Source organism: Anarhichas minor, unplaced genomic scaffold (assembly GCF_050575085.1).
Source record: "Anarhichas minor isolate MPS153535 unplaced genomic scaffold, ASM5057508v1 ptg000007l, whole genome shotgun sequence".
NCBI lineage: Eukaryota > Metazoa > Chordata > Actinopteri > Perciformes > Anarhichadidae > Anarhichas > Anarhichas minor.
The window spans coordinates 5,827,682-5,843,923 of NW_027466453.1; the positions used below are offsets into that span (position 1 = coordinate 5,827,682).

Below are 16,242 nucleotides of genomic sequence, written 5' to 3' on the forward strand. Positions count from 1 at the left end.
GATACTGCCATGAAAAGTCCTCTGGCTACTGACGACGCGTTTGATTCGTGCACAAGCGCTGACGCTGTTGGGACTTCAACAGCCTCATATCAAAATGTCACCGATGCGTTTTACAGAGCATTACAAAGCAAAGAAAATACCTGACTTCTGAAATAAAAAAATCTTCACTTTTGTGCAGCCGTTATGGGATATAATCAATATATTTATTATTGAAGTCAGAGCCCTTTCAGAATTAAGGATGTTGCCTATTAGTGATATTTGTTTTTTTTAAATCCTGGCAATTTAGGTTGTTCAAATAAATAACCAGGTGTTTGTTGAGAGTGTTGCAAGCTTGTCAGTCTATCTTATACCAGGTATAGTGTTATTTAAAACCAGAGAGATTACATGTAGAATAATAATGATAATGCCAGTTTAGGTCTGTGTGGTAAGGTTAGTTAGATGAGCGAGGTTACAACTCCGTTTCAAGAGATTAGGATCTAGACAACGATCTCTAAATATATTGCCGCCTACCGCTCCTCCCTACAAGCCGCTCCCACTCCCCTCCACGTCCTCCACCATGACGGAGCGCTTGCGCAGCACGGAGTTGCCCTTCCTGCCGCTCCTGGCCGGCAGGGGCAGCTTGGTCTGGCACGGGGCGCGGTACTGAGGCAGGCCGGCCTTGGTGGTGTCCAGCTCCTCCGGGTCGTCCTGCTGGGCCCTGAGTGCGGCGATCACGTCCTTGTCCGAGGGACTGAGGGTCAGGCAGCCGCAGGGGCGACCACCGGCGCCCTCCGCTCCGACCTCTCCGGCATCCTCCGGCTCGTCCTCCACGGTCATGAAGGCGTCCCCCCACAGGCTCTCGCAGAGGTCCCTGCCGTGCTGGTACATCTACAGGCACACACACAACATATTTATAGTAAATAAAGAGATTTCTACCTCCTCCTCTGACCACAATGTACAAATACTCTACATTTGATGTATCTTGTTTAGTCTAATGCGCAAGCTAATACAAATTTAACAACATAATATTTCTGTTAGTTTCATTGCGGGACAGGATACAAATGTATCATCCCTGGTAGTACATGGTGACCTCACAGCCCACACAAATCCTAGTAAAGCCTTGTACTTTTTGTAGTCATTTTGTCTCTCTGTCGTTGTTTTGTGTCTCTTTGTAGTCGTTTTGTCTCTCTGTAGTTGTTTTGTGTCTCTTTGTAGTCATTTTGTCTCTCTCTGTAGTTGTTTTGTGTCTCTTTGTAGACATTTTGTCTCTCTCTGTAGCTGTTTTGTGTCTCTTTGTCGCCATTTTGTGTCTATGTGGATGTTTTGCCACCTTTTAGTAGTAGTTTTGTGTCTTTGTCTAGTGGCTTTGTGTCTCTTTGTAGTCTTTTTGTGGTTGTCTTGCCCTTTTTTGTAGTTGTTGCAAGTCTCTTTGGGGTCTATTGGTTTCTTTGCAGCTGTTTTGCATCTTGCTCTTTGTAGTTACTTTGTGTCTCTTTGTGGTTGTTTTGTCCCTTTTTGTAGTCTTTTTGTATCTCTTTGTAGTTACTTTGTGTCTGTTTGTGGTTGTTTTGCCCCTTCTCATAGTCGTTGTAAGTCTCTTTGTGGTCCCCTTTGTGGTCCCTTTGTCCCATTGCAGCTGTTTTGTATCTCTCTGTAGTTGTATTTTGTCTCTTTTTTGGTCGTTTTATGTTCTATGTGGTTATTTTAGTCTCTTTGTTGTTATTTTGAGTCTCTTCCTGGCTGGTACATGTCTCTTGGAGGTGAAGGCCAGGGGGCCCAGCATACCCGTTCAATAATCCATCTGTGCCTGAAATGACCTGCTCGCTGTACATTATCTATTACATAATCAATTGGTAATTATAGCTGTACATGGTGGATTAAAAAGTACAATAAATCGCCCCGAAATGCACTGGAGTAGAAGTGTAAAGTAGCATAAATTGGAGAGACACTAATGTACTTTCCACCACTGATAATTATTAGAGTCAGGAGAGCTATTTAGTAACTGCTAATGACTTCTCAAATTGGACTAAGTCCAAACTGGTATTGTATTTTGGAGTATATCTAAAAAAAAATGTAACATTCATGAAGTATGTCCTTTCTTAGCTTTCATCGGAATTATTGATTTTGGCCTTTGAGGGCAGCGCCAGCCTTGAAAAGAAACACCCTCTTACAGGTGTTAGAGGGAGCTGCAGGCACCTGGCACTGCTCTTGCAAACGGCTTTTGTCCGCCTTTCTCTCTCTTTCGCTCACCTCACCTGGTCTCCACCAGCCTCGAGAGCAAGTCATGATGACCTTGAAAAAGCTCACAGTGGCACAGTGGTATCTGAAAGAATTCATCTCCGCGGCGTCTTTACGGTAGAACGATGATTCTGCAGAGCAGACGGACAGATCTAAACTAATCAGAAAAGGTCACTTTCGGCACCTTTTGTGTTCGCTATCTGACAGGAAATGCATCACAGCGCTCGGTCAAAGTTACACTTTGAGGCAAGACTCCAATTACTGCTGACATCGGCTTTATGGTTTCTTGAGCATGAAAAATTATGCTCCTCTCTAATACGGTAAGACGCGCGGATTAAAAAGGGATTGTGCATAACGCAGCAAAAAAACAAATCACAATTCAACATTTAAGCTGTTTCATGTAAATGGCGCAGGGCCTATACACGCTTCAAAATAGTTTGGGGAGCTAATTAGTGAAGTTCCAGGGACAAACACAAACAGTTTTTTTTGTATGTTTTCTCTCTTTACTGTCGGATTAATAACCAGTCATTAAGACGTGCTGCCTCGTCTACAGCTCCCTTTGTGCCCCACCTAACTTCCACTCTATCATATCTTTTTTTCTTTCTTATTGCTTCCCTCGCTGTTTGTTTGTCTCTCTTCTTCTCCCTGTTTCTCTGTAGCACACCCCCACCCCAGCGTCTGCTTCCTTTCATCCTGCTGTCGGTTGGGGGATTAAGTCTAAGTCACACAGGGTGCTCAGAGAAGAAAAAGCCGTAATATATTTACCATGGTCGAAGGACAAAGAGGATGGCGGCTGTTTCCACTACATATACTCTCTGCCTGACGCTGAGGTCTTATCGCAGCGACCTCATTATACACACGGGGCTGCACACACACACACACACACACACACACACACACAATTTTCTGTCCTTCCCCAGGCAGACATGGTTTGCTGCCAAAGCTAATTCAGTACGAGCACAAGTGGCTCCAGACGACGTGGTGTGATCGAATAAGTGTGATACAGAAATTTCCCGGGGCTTTACCCTGTCCTTCCCATCCCCATCTTATTCAATTCTGCCCTTCTACGACGTAACACCTGTTGTGAAAAAGGAAAGACAGACAAATGAGAGGACTGAAATCTCTGTGACATTGACTGAAGATAAATCTTTCGTCTTTTGCAATGATTCTTTTGGCCAGGGGTCAAAATTAGAATTAGAAAAAGGTCAGTTTCATTATGTAGCACCAGCTGAATAGAAAGGATCCAGATTTGAGAATAAATGACTACAGTAATGGATATATTGAACAATACACAAATTTAAAATTACGTAATAACATAACAACGTAACAATGTAACGTAAAACAAACGTAACCTAACAACATAACATAACAACCGTAACACTGTACTAGCATGAATAAATAACAACCGCCCTTAGCGGACTTCTTACATAGCGTTACATAACAAACGTAACAGCGCTACGTAACAACGCTAACGTAACAGCGCTATGTAACAACGTTAACGTAACAACGCTAACGTAACAAGCGTAAAGTCAACGTTAACTTTTGGTTTCACGAAGGAACACAAACAGCAGCCTCCTGGGTAAAAAGTCCTGTGTCTGCTTGACCCATCCACCACCCCTCCTTTACGCCCTTACTGGACTACCTGGCTCGATTTACTACTTGATTATACCACATGACTTTTATACCACGTAACTTTCGATATACTTCAATCGCTCGTTGTCCTACTTCACTTGCTCTGACCGAATGCAAAAACATCCACATTCGACGTATCTCTGGTTAGCAAAATGTACAATGCCTTTTTTCCTGGCCACTGGGCTGTTTAATTCTACGTCGAGCCAAATCGCAAATTTGTTCCCCTCTCGTTCTCTGTACTTCTTCCCTAACTACAGATAAGAACCCAGTATAAGTATTTCATTGGTACACCTTATGTACACAATATTTGCATAGTAATTTGCAGGCTGTAACCTTCAGTAACCTCATCTGACGAATGTCCCCATACTAAGACCATTAATTCACTATAACTGATCCACAGATGCCGCTCTAGATGGGTTTCTGTGCCAGCGCCTGGCACGGACATGGCCTCTCTTTGCAGATGTAACCTCATTCCCACAAAACCTGGAGCGGAGAGAGTGTCTAATGCCGAGATAAATCAGACCTTGGCTGGCAAATAATGTTACCAATGAGTACAAAGACAAAGTGAGACACAGAGTGCCAGAAGGGATTTTCTTATGCAGTGGATGTGTGTGTGTAGCTATGTGTGCCTTTAAATGCATTCGCTTGTTTCTATGCAAATTGACACTATACTGCAGTCAGCATTTACAAATCCTCACTGTATGTGAGCATATTTATTCTGCAACACGCACACACACACACACACACACAAACATAGACGCCTGCATTTCGTTCCTATCTATCAGGTGAACTTTCCCGGAACTGGGAATCCGTCGAGGATTTTGAAAATGTTTCATGTGGATTTTCTCCACTCACAGTGAATGTGTGGATTAAGCCATTTGAATGTAAAGCTTAGAAATCTCTAAATTCAGAGTTGTGAGCGGTTTTCCGTCACAGAGATTGTCTGTGCGTGTTGGCAGTTTTGCTTCCCTGTGCAGCACGTCACGTCGCAGCCCTGAGGTGGACTAAAGTGCTGCGAGCTCAGACCGCGAGGAGGCCGACAGAAAACGAGAGAATGAAGCTTTACTGCTGTGACCTCCAAAAAAAATTTGTTGCAAGAGGCGAGCACTTGTTTGCAGTCTCTCTACTAGGGCCCGATCTGTTGAATGTGCTGAATGCGGTTTATTTGTATTCGGGAACTGTTTCAAACTTAAATTCATTGGAGCCATTAGTGTCGCCCTACAGGAAAATGGACCGATACAAACGCAAAGAGCTCCCTCTGAGGATACATTCTCTCTCTCTTACTACAAATCGGTCATTTCCAGTAATCATCCACAGAGCCTTACTAAAAGGTCTGGTGTCTGGGGCTTTGTGTGCATTTGTGGTGGAGAGAGACAGAGATAAAAGAGGACAGAAAGAGGGAAAACGGATGGATGAATGGAGGGATGGATGGATGGATGGATGATGGATGGATAGATGAATGAATGGATGGAGGCATGGATGAATGAATGGATGGAGGCATGGATGGATGAATGGATGGATGGATGAATGGATGGATGGATTGATGAATGGATGGAGGCATGGATGGAGGCATGGATGGATGGATGGATGGAGGCATGGATGGAGGCATGGATGGATGGATGGATGAATAGAGGGATGGATGGATGGATGGAGGCATGGATGGATGTATGGATGGAGGCATGGATGGATGGATGGAGGCATGGATGGGTGGATGGATTAATTGATGAATTGATGAATTGATGGATGGATGGATAGATGGATGGATGGATGGATGGAATTGATGAATGGATGGATGGATAGATGGATGGATGGATGGATTAATTAATGAATGAATTCATTAATAAATTAATGAATTCATTAATGGATGAATGGATGAATGGATGAATGGATGGATTGATGGATTGATGGATAGATAGATAGAGGGCCATGGCATGTGGTGTGTGACGGCCCCTCGGTCACTCTGCCTCTTTTTAAATCACCCAGCTGGCCTCTGCCCGCTGAAGCAGGACCGAACCTTTTCACGCTTCAGCCCACAGCGCCGGCCCCAGCGCTGTTAACCCTTCGCTTACCGCACACTCACTTGACCACCAACACACAGTCAGTATCTGACCTTCTACCTGCAGCACATGGCTCAAATAACATCAGTGGGATTTCAAACCTCTGACACGTAGTGTGCTTTCCTCAGCTAAGGCGTGACCGCACTCTGCTCATATACGTAATGCATCAGTTTATGTTCTTAATAATGCTAAAAGAGCTTGTTACAGCAGCCGTTATATTGAAAGCTCTATATAACTGTGTGACAAGACTAATTATCCGAATGGTAGCCGCTGTCCGTGTTCGTCCTGCAGTATGATCAAGGCTTTAGTTGATCTTTGTTTAACATGCTAACTTTGCTAATTAGCACAAATATAAAATACAGCTGAGGTTTAAGGGAACGTCACTAGGTTTGCTGGTATTTGGTCATAAACCAAAAGTATTGGAAAATACAAAAAAATATAAACCTGGTGAACAGAACTAGATGAATAACAATAGGATCACAAAATGTATTACACTTTATCCTCAAGGGAACCAAATTTCCAATCCATCCAAGAGTTGTTGAGATATTTCCGTCTGGTCCAAAGTGCTGGAGGGACTTAAATTACCACCCATGAAGCCGTGCTGCTAGTGTGGCTAAACACACTCAAAACAACAACACAAAGCCGATCACAGATGTGCCAGATCACAGCCTACCTGCTGATACTGAACACATGTTCCAGTGCAGTTATGTCCCCTGGGGTCTTTGGCCCAGTTACGAGCACACGTCATGTCCATCCTGCAGGCGTCAAACCTGTAAAGAAAGGTGGGTAAATTCTTTGAAATGGCAAAACATTCAACTTGAATTCTCTCATTTGAATATTTTCTCATGTTGTGTACCAAAAATCGAATCCCCCAGCTACACATAAAAAGCAGTTTATTGGACACTCAGTCTTAGCGTGGATGGCACAGTACGCTAAGACGGATAGTCATCTCGCTCTTGACAGCCTTATAGGTGATGGGGGACAGATGCTGATCTTGATTTAGATGTGTTTGGCAATGTGTTTGTCAGACTCACCAATCACGGCAGAAGCTGTGGCAGAGCGGCACGGCCTGGATGTAAGAGCGGCGGTGGGGGTGAGGCCAACGCGCGGCATCGGGGGAGCAGCGGTAAAAACACGACACGCGCTTCAGGAAGCCTTCGCACCTGAGGGGAGAGAGGGGAGCAGTTAGTACTAACATGATGACTAACATGATGACGGCTGTAATTAAACCTTGACACGACAGAGTAGTTGATATTGATATTGTTATGCTGTCTAATATCTCGTGTGGGTGTGTTTCTTCATTGGAACCGTTATACAATGGCATGTTGCATTGTTCGTTTCACAGAACGATGTAAAATCTCAAAGTCAATATTGCTATGGAGAAAAAGATTCACTGAAGCTACTCAAACCTGCAATAACTCATTTTTGGCCTCTTTGAGGCAATGGAATCTGTAACTATATAAAACATACACATTGCCTATTTACACATAGCAGATAGACAGCATCATTAGAATTTATTTGCCGTCGTTTTTCCGCCGGAATTATCGACTTATCGTACTATATATGGAGATGATCTCGTTAATTTTTACGTTCCTATTGTACGATGTATGGACATGACTTCAATCATTTTTACAATATCAACTCATTTACAATATATGGACTTTACATTGATCATTACATTGTGTGATATATGGACATGACCTTAATCATTTTTGCTGACCTCGATATTGCCCTGCATGCGTGTTTGTTAAACAATGAAAAAGTAGTTATCACGACAGGCCTACTGCAGATTGATTATTCTCTGTAAGTTCGTCATTACGAGCGACACATACAAGTAGCAGAGCGATCCATTGTTATTATAAAAAATATTGTTTACTGCTTTCAGGTTAAATTCAAGGTGAGTCCGGATCAGAGGGGTATGTTCTGGGTGAGACTTACTCAGAGCTCAGGGGCCCGCACTTGTCCCAGGGCTTGTTCTTGTTGACATCAGAGGGCACATGGGAGATATCCTGGATGTCTTCTTCTGTGCAGCAGCTATCTGTGGGCAGCAAGGACAGGAAAACATTTGCAGCCAGCTGTCAGTCAAGAGATTCACTTCGGCGTTTCCATCACAGGTTGTCTTTCACACCGTTTAAACACGCAGCGTCTCAAGACAAACGGCGGTCACTCACTGTCAGCGTACAGCCCGCACTCCCTCAGGTGCGGCTCCGGGCCGGGCGCGGCCTTATGCTTGCCGTCTTGGAGACACACGCCCTCCGAGCGGGTCCCGCCAATCAGCGCCGCCGCCAAATACGCGCAAACCAATAGCAGAGGACGAGAGGTGACACCCATCTCTGCAGCCGCAAACAGGTCTGGGGAAGGAGTTCAGCACGTTGGACAGCGGCAGACAAAAGACAACACATTGGCACCTGAATCTCAAGCAATCAACAGCAATGCACGCATAATTTAGCGTGAAATAGGCTAATATAATGCATGTAAATTACGTCTAGAGAATAAATTATTCTTGATGATACCTGCAAAATTAAATACGTTGGGTGTAAAATCCTTAATCGCAGGTATTCTCATGGCTCCATAGTTTCAATCTTCGTGGCATATGTGTGTGTGACTTAGACGTGCAGCGCGGGCTGTTAAGCGCCGCGCGGGCTCCGCATGTGGTGACCTAGTAGACAGGTTGAGCCTAATTAGGTGAGACAGAGGCACCGTGCTGAGATGAGATGACATGCGTAGTTCTTTAATCTGACAATTAAGAGGCTGGCCAATGTGTAGCCCATGACACGAATTAGACAAAGCTGTTAGACATGGCCGCATGGCCCTGGTTTTTAAGATATGCAGTAAACAAAATGTTATCAAAAATAAATAAGAAATCGGCAGAAAATGTGGGAAACTGGCGCATTAGTTTACTCTCACCTTCCAGTTTTAACCATATAGACTATAGCCTACTCACGTGTTTAAAAAAAACACAAAATAATTCGTTTTTCCACAATATTACCATCTTTGGTGTTGTATTAAATGTGAAGCAGCTGACCTCATCTTGACAATAAAATTAAAAGAATAAACAATTTATCACCAAAAAGGTATGAGTAGCTCTGCACAGAACATATTAAAAGTAAAGCTCAGACAGCAATATATAATTGACAACATGGAACATCTTTACAAAAGCTGCAACTTTAAATCACGCAGTTGGGGGGAAACACAATATCCAGTGTCCCCTATGAAGTGTGGTGGTGCTCATTAGTGAGTTTACATTGACCTCTAGGCACTTTGTGCTATTTTTTGTTTCATCTGCTGAAGCAGAGCATATTCTTAATTTAATGCACGTAATGTTGCTGCGATATCGATCCGTCTCATTTTTACTCTAAGCTTCATTTAACGCAGCTTCGGATGCTTTCATTTTTTTTACCTGTCGGTGGGTTGAAGGATGCTCCGTCCGGATTAGTTCCTCCTGTTTTTATGCTTCTCTGTCGGTGAGTGTTTTCTCCGCGTCTCTCCGATGTGTTGCTGTGAATCCAGCGCCTGTACGCGGTACTCTGGTCTCCTCCTCCTTTCTCTCTCTCTCTCTCTCTCTCTCTCTCTCTCTCTCTCTCTCTCTCTCTCTCTAGCTTCTAGCTCTCCAGCTCTGTGCTGGCTGTGATCTCTGCTTCCTGGGGGCCGCTGCTCGCCACTTTGTCACCGGTTTATATGAAGGACATTTCAGTCCCTTGCACCAGGCTCACCCCCTCCCTCTGTCCCATGCTGGGAAGTCCTCTCTCTCTCTCTCTCTCTCTTTCTTTCTTTCCCCTCCCCCCTCCCTCTCTTGCCTCACACACAGAGAAAAGACTCCCTCCTTCTTAATCTCCCAATGAGATGTTTACCAAATCCTCCTTGTTGACAGCCTTTCTTCCATCAGAGTTAGTCCAAGCAATGTTGGAGATGGAAATACCAAAGGACAAACAACAACAAAAACCAGACCCGATACCCTCTCTTATAGCACAAGTGATGGGTTGCCCTTGATGTTGAGAGGATCATTCATAGGCGGTGCTGAGTCACACCTGCCCCCCCCCCCCCCCCAGCCCTTTCTGTATCCACACACCCACTGAGGTCAGGGCTTTTGCCAGATGACAGGGTTAGAGGAGGGTATTGCTGAGATTGAATACTGCATGATATGCTGAGGACGGGGAACGCACATCTCTGCAGAACAAAACACTCACGGCAAAGCTGCTGCGCGTTTGCAAAACTCATAAAGACAGAGTTTAGTTCAGCCTGCTTTTTGTGAATGCAAACCTTTTTTTCTTTTTGCCCAATGGTGACCTTGCCAGCATTGCTACCAAAAGGTGTAATCCCTTAACAGCATGTTGGTAATTATTTGCATTTGGTGGAAAACGTTTGTTCAATGGCCGTGCTGAAGTAGGCCATGCGGTCTGAAGGGTGTCGTATGGAAACATGAGTGTGACCAGCCAGTGTGTTTTTCCACCATGCGTGTACTATAGCTCCTGGCTTTTAATCTCACCTCCCATTGGACCCGGTGTACCAGCCTAATCCCTGGCTGGGTGCATCTCTCTCTCTCTCTCTCTCTCTCTCTCTCTCTCTCTCTCTCTCTCTCTCCCTCCCTCCCTCCCTGAGTGACCTCCCAAAGCGTTTGGCCACAGAATGGCAGATGGAGAGTGTCTTGTGGCCTAGATACATCCACCTAAAGCCAAGGCTGTGAAATTGGTGGCATGTCTTCGACATGATTGGTTTTGGCAACAAAACCATGCAGGGACAGGAAGGCACCGGACAGATTGGCCATCGCATAAACACCCAGATTGAGTGCAGATTAAATAGTCTCAGTGGAAACTCAACTGGGCTTCAGTATTATTCAATACTGAATAGTTCAAGGAGGAAATGAAATGAAAGCCCGCTCAGGCCATGTTGTCCCCCAGACTGTTTCATAACTGTTGAGGGTCGTCACCGCAGAGCACTTTATTTCTGGGGGGTGAGGGCAGAGGAGCGAGAGGCAGAAAAACAGCTCTCCATCTGGTAATTAGAGGCGGAATAACGATATCCTTTGTGTAAGAGCTATTCGGGAAACAGAGAGAGAGAGGACAAAGCAGGCCATCGCTACTCTCTGTGTACCCTTGTTGTCGTTCTCATTTAACAGGGTTGGGTCACTGCCTGCGCTTGGGCCTTAGGCTGGCCCTCAGCTGGCAAACAGTGTCACCCATCCTTGTCAACTCAATAACTGACAGACATTCATTTACTCCAGTTTGAGTCTTTGTGTTTTTGTTCCAGTGACCTGTTTCTCCGGGGTGGCAGACGCTTAAACTATCCACATGAAGTTTGGTAATAAAAGGTAATAAGTGGGGAATCTGTCACAATCAGCTTCAGGTTTTTGTTGAAATCACTTGAACTTAAACAGATACCAGTACTTCTTCTTTATAGTCACCATCATGTCATACGATTGTATTAATACTGTATACATTTAACCAGAGAGGCAGAAACATTGAACATTGATTTGATCACGGATGATGGAATCTTTTGCCTGCACACACCCGTGGTGCGTCACTGGCCCTTTGATTTTAGCTTTGATATAGATTTTTCCGACAAACGCCCACTACACCCTGTTTTTGTTTTGTTTACTTTCTGTCTGCAAGAATTAAGTCGACCTGTTCAGACAATACTGAGCTTATATATTGGACAACTGTCTACACCTCCAACCCTCCATGAGAAAAACTATTTTCAGCACTTTATGTTGTTTCTTTCTGTAGCATTTAAAAGACACTCCTGGTTCCAGAAATACATTTATAATCTCATAAACAATGTCGAAGCACTTTTATTGTTTATCGAAACTCATCAGTAGTAAACATAACTTCTAACAGATAAACAACTAACTTAGTTAGCTAAAAGTAACAAATAAACAGTTAGTTAGCTAAAAGTAACGAATAAACAGTTGAAGTTTGCTAAAAGTAACAAATAAACAGTTAGTTAGCTAAAAGTAACGAATAAACAGTTAGTTAGCTAAAAGTAACGAATAAACAGTTAGTTTGCTAAAAGTAACGAATAAACAGTTGAAGTTTGCTAAAAGTAACAGATACATAGTTGAAATAGTTGACTAAAAGTAACAGATAAACAGTTAGTTATAGCTAAAAGTAACAGATAAAAGTAATGGATAAACAATAGGGTATAACAAATAATTATCTAAAAGTATTGACTAAAAGGTTGAACCTTCCAGCTTCTGTCTCTTCAAGTAAGTTAGTTGTATTGAATTTGAACTTGGAACATGACAGATGGCGCTGCAGGAGATGGGGACCACTGGTGTATTGCATGAACATATTGCAGAGAGTCAGAGAGACTTCAGGATGTTCTTCTATTTCCTCATCATGAGTAAGCCCAATTCAGAGGATGTCAGAGATAATGACATTAGCCTTTAGGCCTGCATGGAAACTCCTTAAGCTCAATGCTATCTGGTCATTTGGAAAATCATCCTGCATCTTATCTCAGCCAGCTGTACTTTATATTAGGCTACTTTGTAAGGAACCAATACTGCTAGTGTCGAAGCGTCCCTCAAAGGAAGGTCAGATTCATTGACCTTTCAGTTGATAGAAATGTCACTGGTAAAATACCAAATTGTTGTTGTTGCTAATTAGGGTTTTTGCGAAGAAGACTTGTTTCAAATGTCACCAACAGTCTGAGGTTTGCAGATGGAACAATAAGGAGCAATGACTTATGTGATTTATGTGTTTCTATTACAAAAATCATTAAGTTAGCTAGTGTACACTATGTCTACCTGTGGACTACTCTTCCCCTTTAAACCCTTATTTTGTATCTTAATCTTGTGACCTTTTTGTCCAGGTGTGAGATGACAGCAAATCATTAAAAATCAGAAATCTGCACCCTAGAATATATTTCACCATTTATTCAAAAACAGTGTTTCAAGCCAACACAACATGGATCATTTTTCTTTACAATCAGCTGACAGACATTTAGAATATAGACATCTACAATCCACTGTCACGCAGTCACACAGGCATTTTAAAGAAAAAAATATCCAAGGACATAGACAAATATTCAATATTTTAGTTGTTAGTCATATATCACATATCAGTCACACATCTTTATTAATGTCCAGTCTCTCTAATGCATTGGATTGTGGTCAATATTGTCATTGCACATCTTTTTGAGATAGAGGACACATCCAATCTCCAGTGGTCCTGTGGTTTGTTGTTGGAAACCAAAGAATTAGTGAGGAGGTCCCAGTTCTCCACCCTGTGGTGACATGGCACCACTGCATACAAAGCATTTGTGCCCATTCATTATTTAACATCTACGGCCAGGTCTCCTATTTCATGTTGGACACTTACTCACAACCAGATTATATTGATTTCCTGGTAAAAAAAAAAATGAGTCAGTTGTTGACTTGACCTTCTTCACATCCATCGCAGCATAAAGTTCAGGTGAGTTGAAGTGACCCAGTTGAGTTCATTTCATTGTTCATTTCAGCTCTTTTTGCCATTCGTGCCACTGTTGGAGAGAAGAGGTTCAGGTCTCAGATGAGGCCGCTGTTGCTAATTGCCGTTTGGTCTCAATCTTCGTTCCTGGATGTTTTTCCCAAAGTTCATGGTCAGGGTAGCGACAGCATAAGTGGACAAGACCATGATGGTGCTGCCCACAAACTGCGACGAGGCTCCCCGCCTCATCGCAAACCTCCAGCCTCGCCTCTGTAAGTGAGCATCTGCTGCCTCCACTGTCTTAACGGTGGGCTCCATGGATGCTGCTCGGACGGACCGCTCCTTTAACTCCTGGAAGCGTTGATGAATTAAAAAGATCAGCGCTCCCGTCTGCCTCTCGGGATGTTCGGCGTCCTTCTTTGCCGAATCTCAGGACACCCGGTTGCCTTCTCCCCACATGCTTCTTTATCTACTCGGCCTTGTTTGCACACGTCAAATCCTCAGACTCAGCTGGGTGCCAGAGTGCGTCAACAACCCCTGTGGGAGATTGACAGGGTTAACAAGGACTCCTGCCGGCAGTGCAAACTGTCCAGACAGTGTTCAATAATAGAACGAACAGAAGCCATTCAGCCCGACCTTCCTCGTATTTTAGGACCAAGGTCAGCACCAAGCAGGGAATAAAACCCTGAATACAGTCTATCCTTTAAGAGCCTATCACCCCCTAATCCTGCCACCCATCTGACAGGCAGGCTATTAAAGCTACAGAATGAACCCTGTTGTGTAATGGCACTTTTTAAGTTGTGATATATGCTGTTGTAAAGTTTTGATTACCTCAAGCCTGACTGAGCCATCGGACTCTGTTGAAGTATGTTAGCGTGCACTTCTGTTTATAGAAGTTAATTACATTTGTTATTGTTTAGCTTAGTTTCGAACAGAATGAATAATTATCCCCCAAAAAGTCGGATGACTTTATGTTATCTTTTTTTTAAACTCGCTAAACTAATCGTTTGAGATGTTAATAATTGTAAAGATTGTTGAAGATTGTAATTCTGCTTCCCAAGTACTCAAAACACTATGCGGACTACATTTTCTGATTATAAATACCAAACCGGAAAAACAAACTTTTGTTCATATTTGTTATTGTGTGTTGGGACATTTTAAGATGTGTTCAATGAAATGACTTGTTAGTCACTTATCAGGTAAATTGAGGGTGACACTGTTTACAGTGGTAATGATGGTTCCCCCTAATTTAAGGACAATACTAGTTGCACCTTCTGGCTAAAGTATGTGTCCAGATTGAAGAGAACAGGAAATACTCCGATTTCTCGTGTTTGAATACAAGTCAGCAATGGTTTGTACAGAAGACAATCATTCATTTTGATGGACCTTTAGTTGATTTTTTCATTTATTAATCTTATTATATGAAAACAAAAGAATGTGAATGCTCCATGTAAAAAAAAACATTTGATTAATGTATTATTTTGGGTTTTAGACATGGCTCTTGTCCAAGAAAATGGATGATGTGAAATTAAAAAGATATCTTTTGTTTACCCTCGTGCAGAACAAAATATGGACATCCTATCCGTCGCAAGAGAGTCACATTTACCTTTAGGGAACATATCAACATAGTTGGTGAAGGCTTAACTGTTGGTTCATGCGTATGTGAAAAATATGTAGATGAAATTCAGTTTGTGGGGGAAAAAAACCCGACTTCAAAGCAGCTGCTTCTGTACATTGTTGTCTTCCTCATCTTCTCTCTCATATCCAGATTATTACTCTCTGGGATGCAGCCAGTTGTTTATCGTTTCTCATTTCCTCTGCTCACATAAGAAGGAAATCACTAGCTAGAAAAATGAAACACTACACATAAAGGAAGAGTCTCTGAGTCACGACCAGACTGAATTTTGACATTGAGGAGGGGATAAAGGGCCGCACACAAGAGAGCAAGCTTAACGCTTGAGCCGTGTGTGGGTGCACCTTTAGGAAGATATATTTCATGACAGGCGCCCAGACAGATTCATGTTTGTATTACAAGCTCGGGCTCCGCGGCTGTAGATGGATGGTGGAAGACTGTCCCGACAAGCAGCTGTGTTTGTCCCATTACTCAGACAAACTTTACTCTGTCCGCAACACCCCTGTTCTCAGGTCTGTCTGCAGCATCTAGTCGCTCCAGGTCATGCTTTTTTTTGAAATATTAATAATCTAAACTTTCACATTCATATCACTTGGTTGTTTGCTTGGTTGGTTTTAAAGAATCAAATGTAACAAACCACACGAGCATTCTGTCCACATGTATGAGGTCAGTGACGGTTGCATCGGTCTGGGCACAAAGCTGCAGCCGTGTGCTACTTTTTGGATTTGTTGTGTACTCTTGCGTCATCGGAATAGGCTTAGCCGTGTGTGTGTGTGTGTGTGTGTGTGTGTGTGTAGGTATTTCAATGAATAATTTGAGGGACTAAAAACCCTGGCTGTGAATTTGCCTATGCTGCTTTGAAGCTACAACCAATTACAATTCATATCAAACACAAAAACAAACACATGTATCAAAAAAATATGCTTTGACTTCAATCAATTCATCAACGCGCGCTCTAAAAGCCTGTTACTCCGTTAATATCTGCCTTGCTTACTGCTATCTCTTTGTCTACTGTTCTTTCTCCCTCTTGCTTTAATAATATACATAAAACAACAAAGTTTGTTTCTTCCTCCTCCTTTCTTCTCTCCCCGGTTTATCTTTCCGTTCCTCCGCAGATCAACTGCTAACGCACAAAGGAAACAGCTCAAGCTCTCTCAGCATCAGTGTTGTTTACATTGCCCTAAACCAAGAAGACCCACTCTAAAAAGACTTACCAGAGGGAGGCTGCGCAGCCTATTCATTCCTGAAAGTCTTTGAACTGTAACATCCTTGAAAAAATACTTTTACATCAGCATAGTAA

The 16,242-nt window shown here is 43.0% G+C and overlaps 1 protein-coding gene across 1 annotated transcript; it reads right to left on the minus strand.

The window, feature by feature from the left end:
- Window positions 1–519: 519 nt before the first annotated feature.
- rtbdn (retbindin) lies at window positions 520–8,237 on the minus strand. Its single transcript, XM_076081676.1, has 5 exons — window positions 8,078–8,237; window positions 7,845–7,944; window positions 6,941–7,069; window positions 6,580–6,676; window positions 520–867 (listed from the first exon to the last, which is right to left on the minus strand). Exons 1-5 carry the CDS (start codon window positions 8,235–8,237, stop codon window positions 520–522), a joined length of 834 nt encoding a protein of 277 aa, XP_075937791.1.
- Window positions 8,238–16,242: the final 8,005 nt, after the last annotated feature.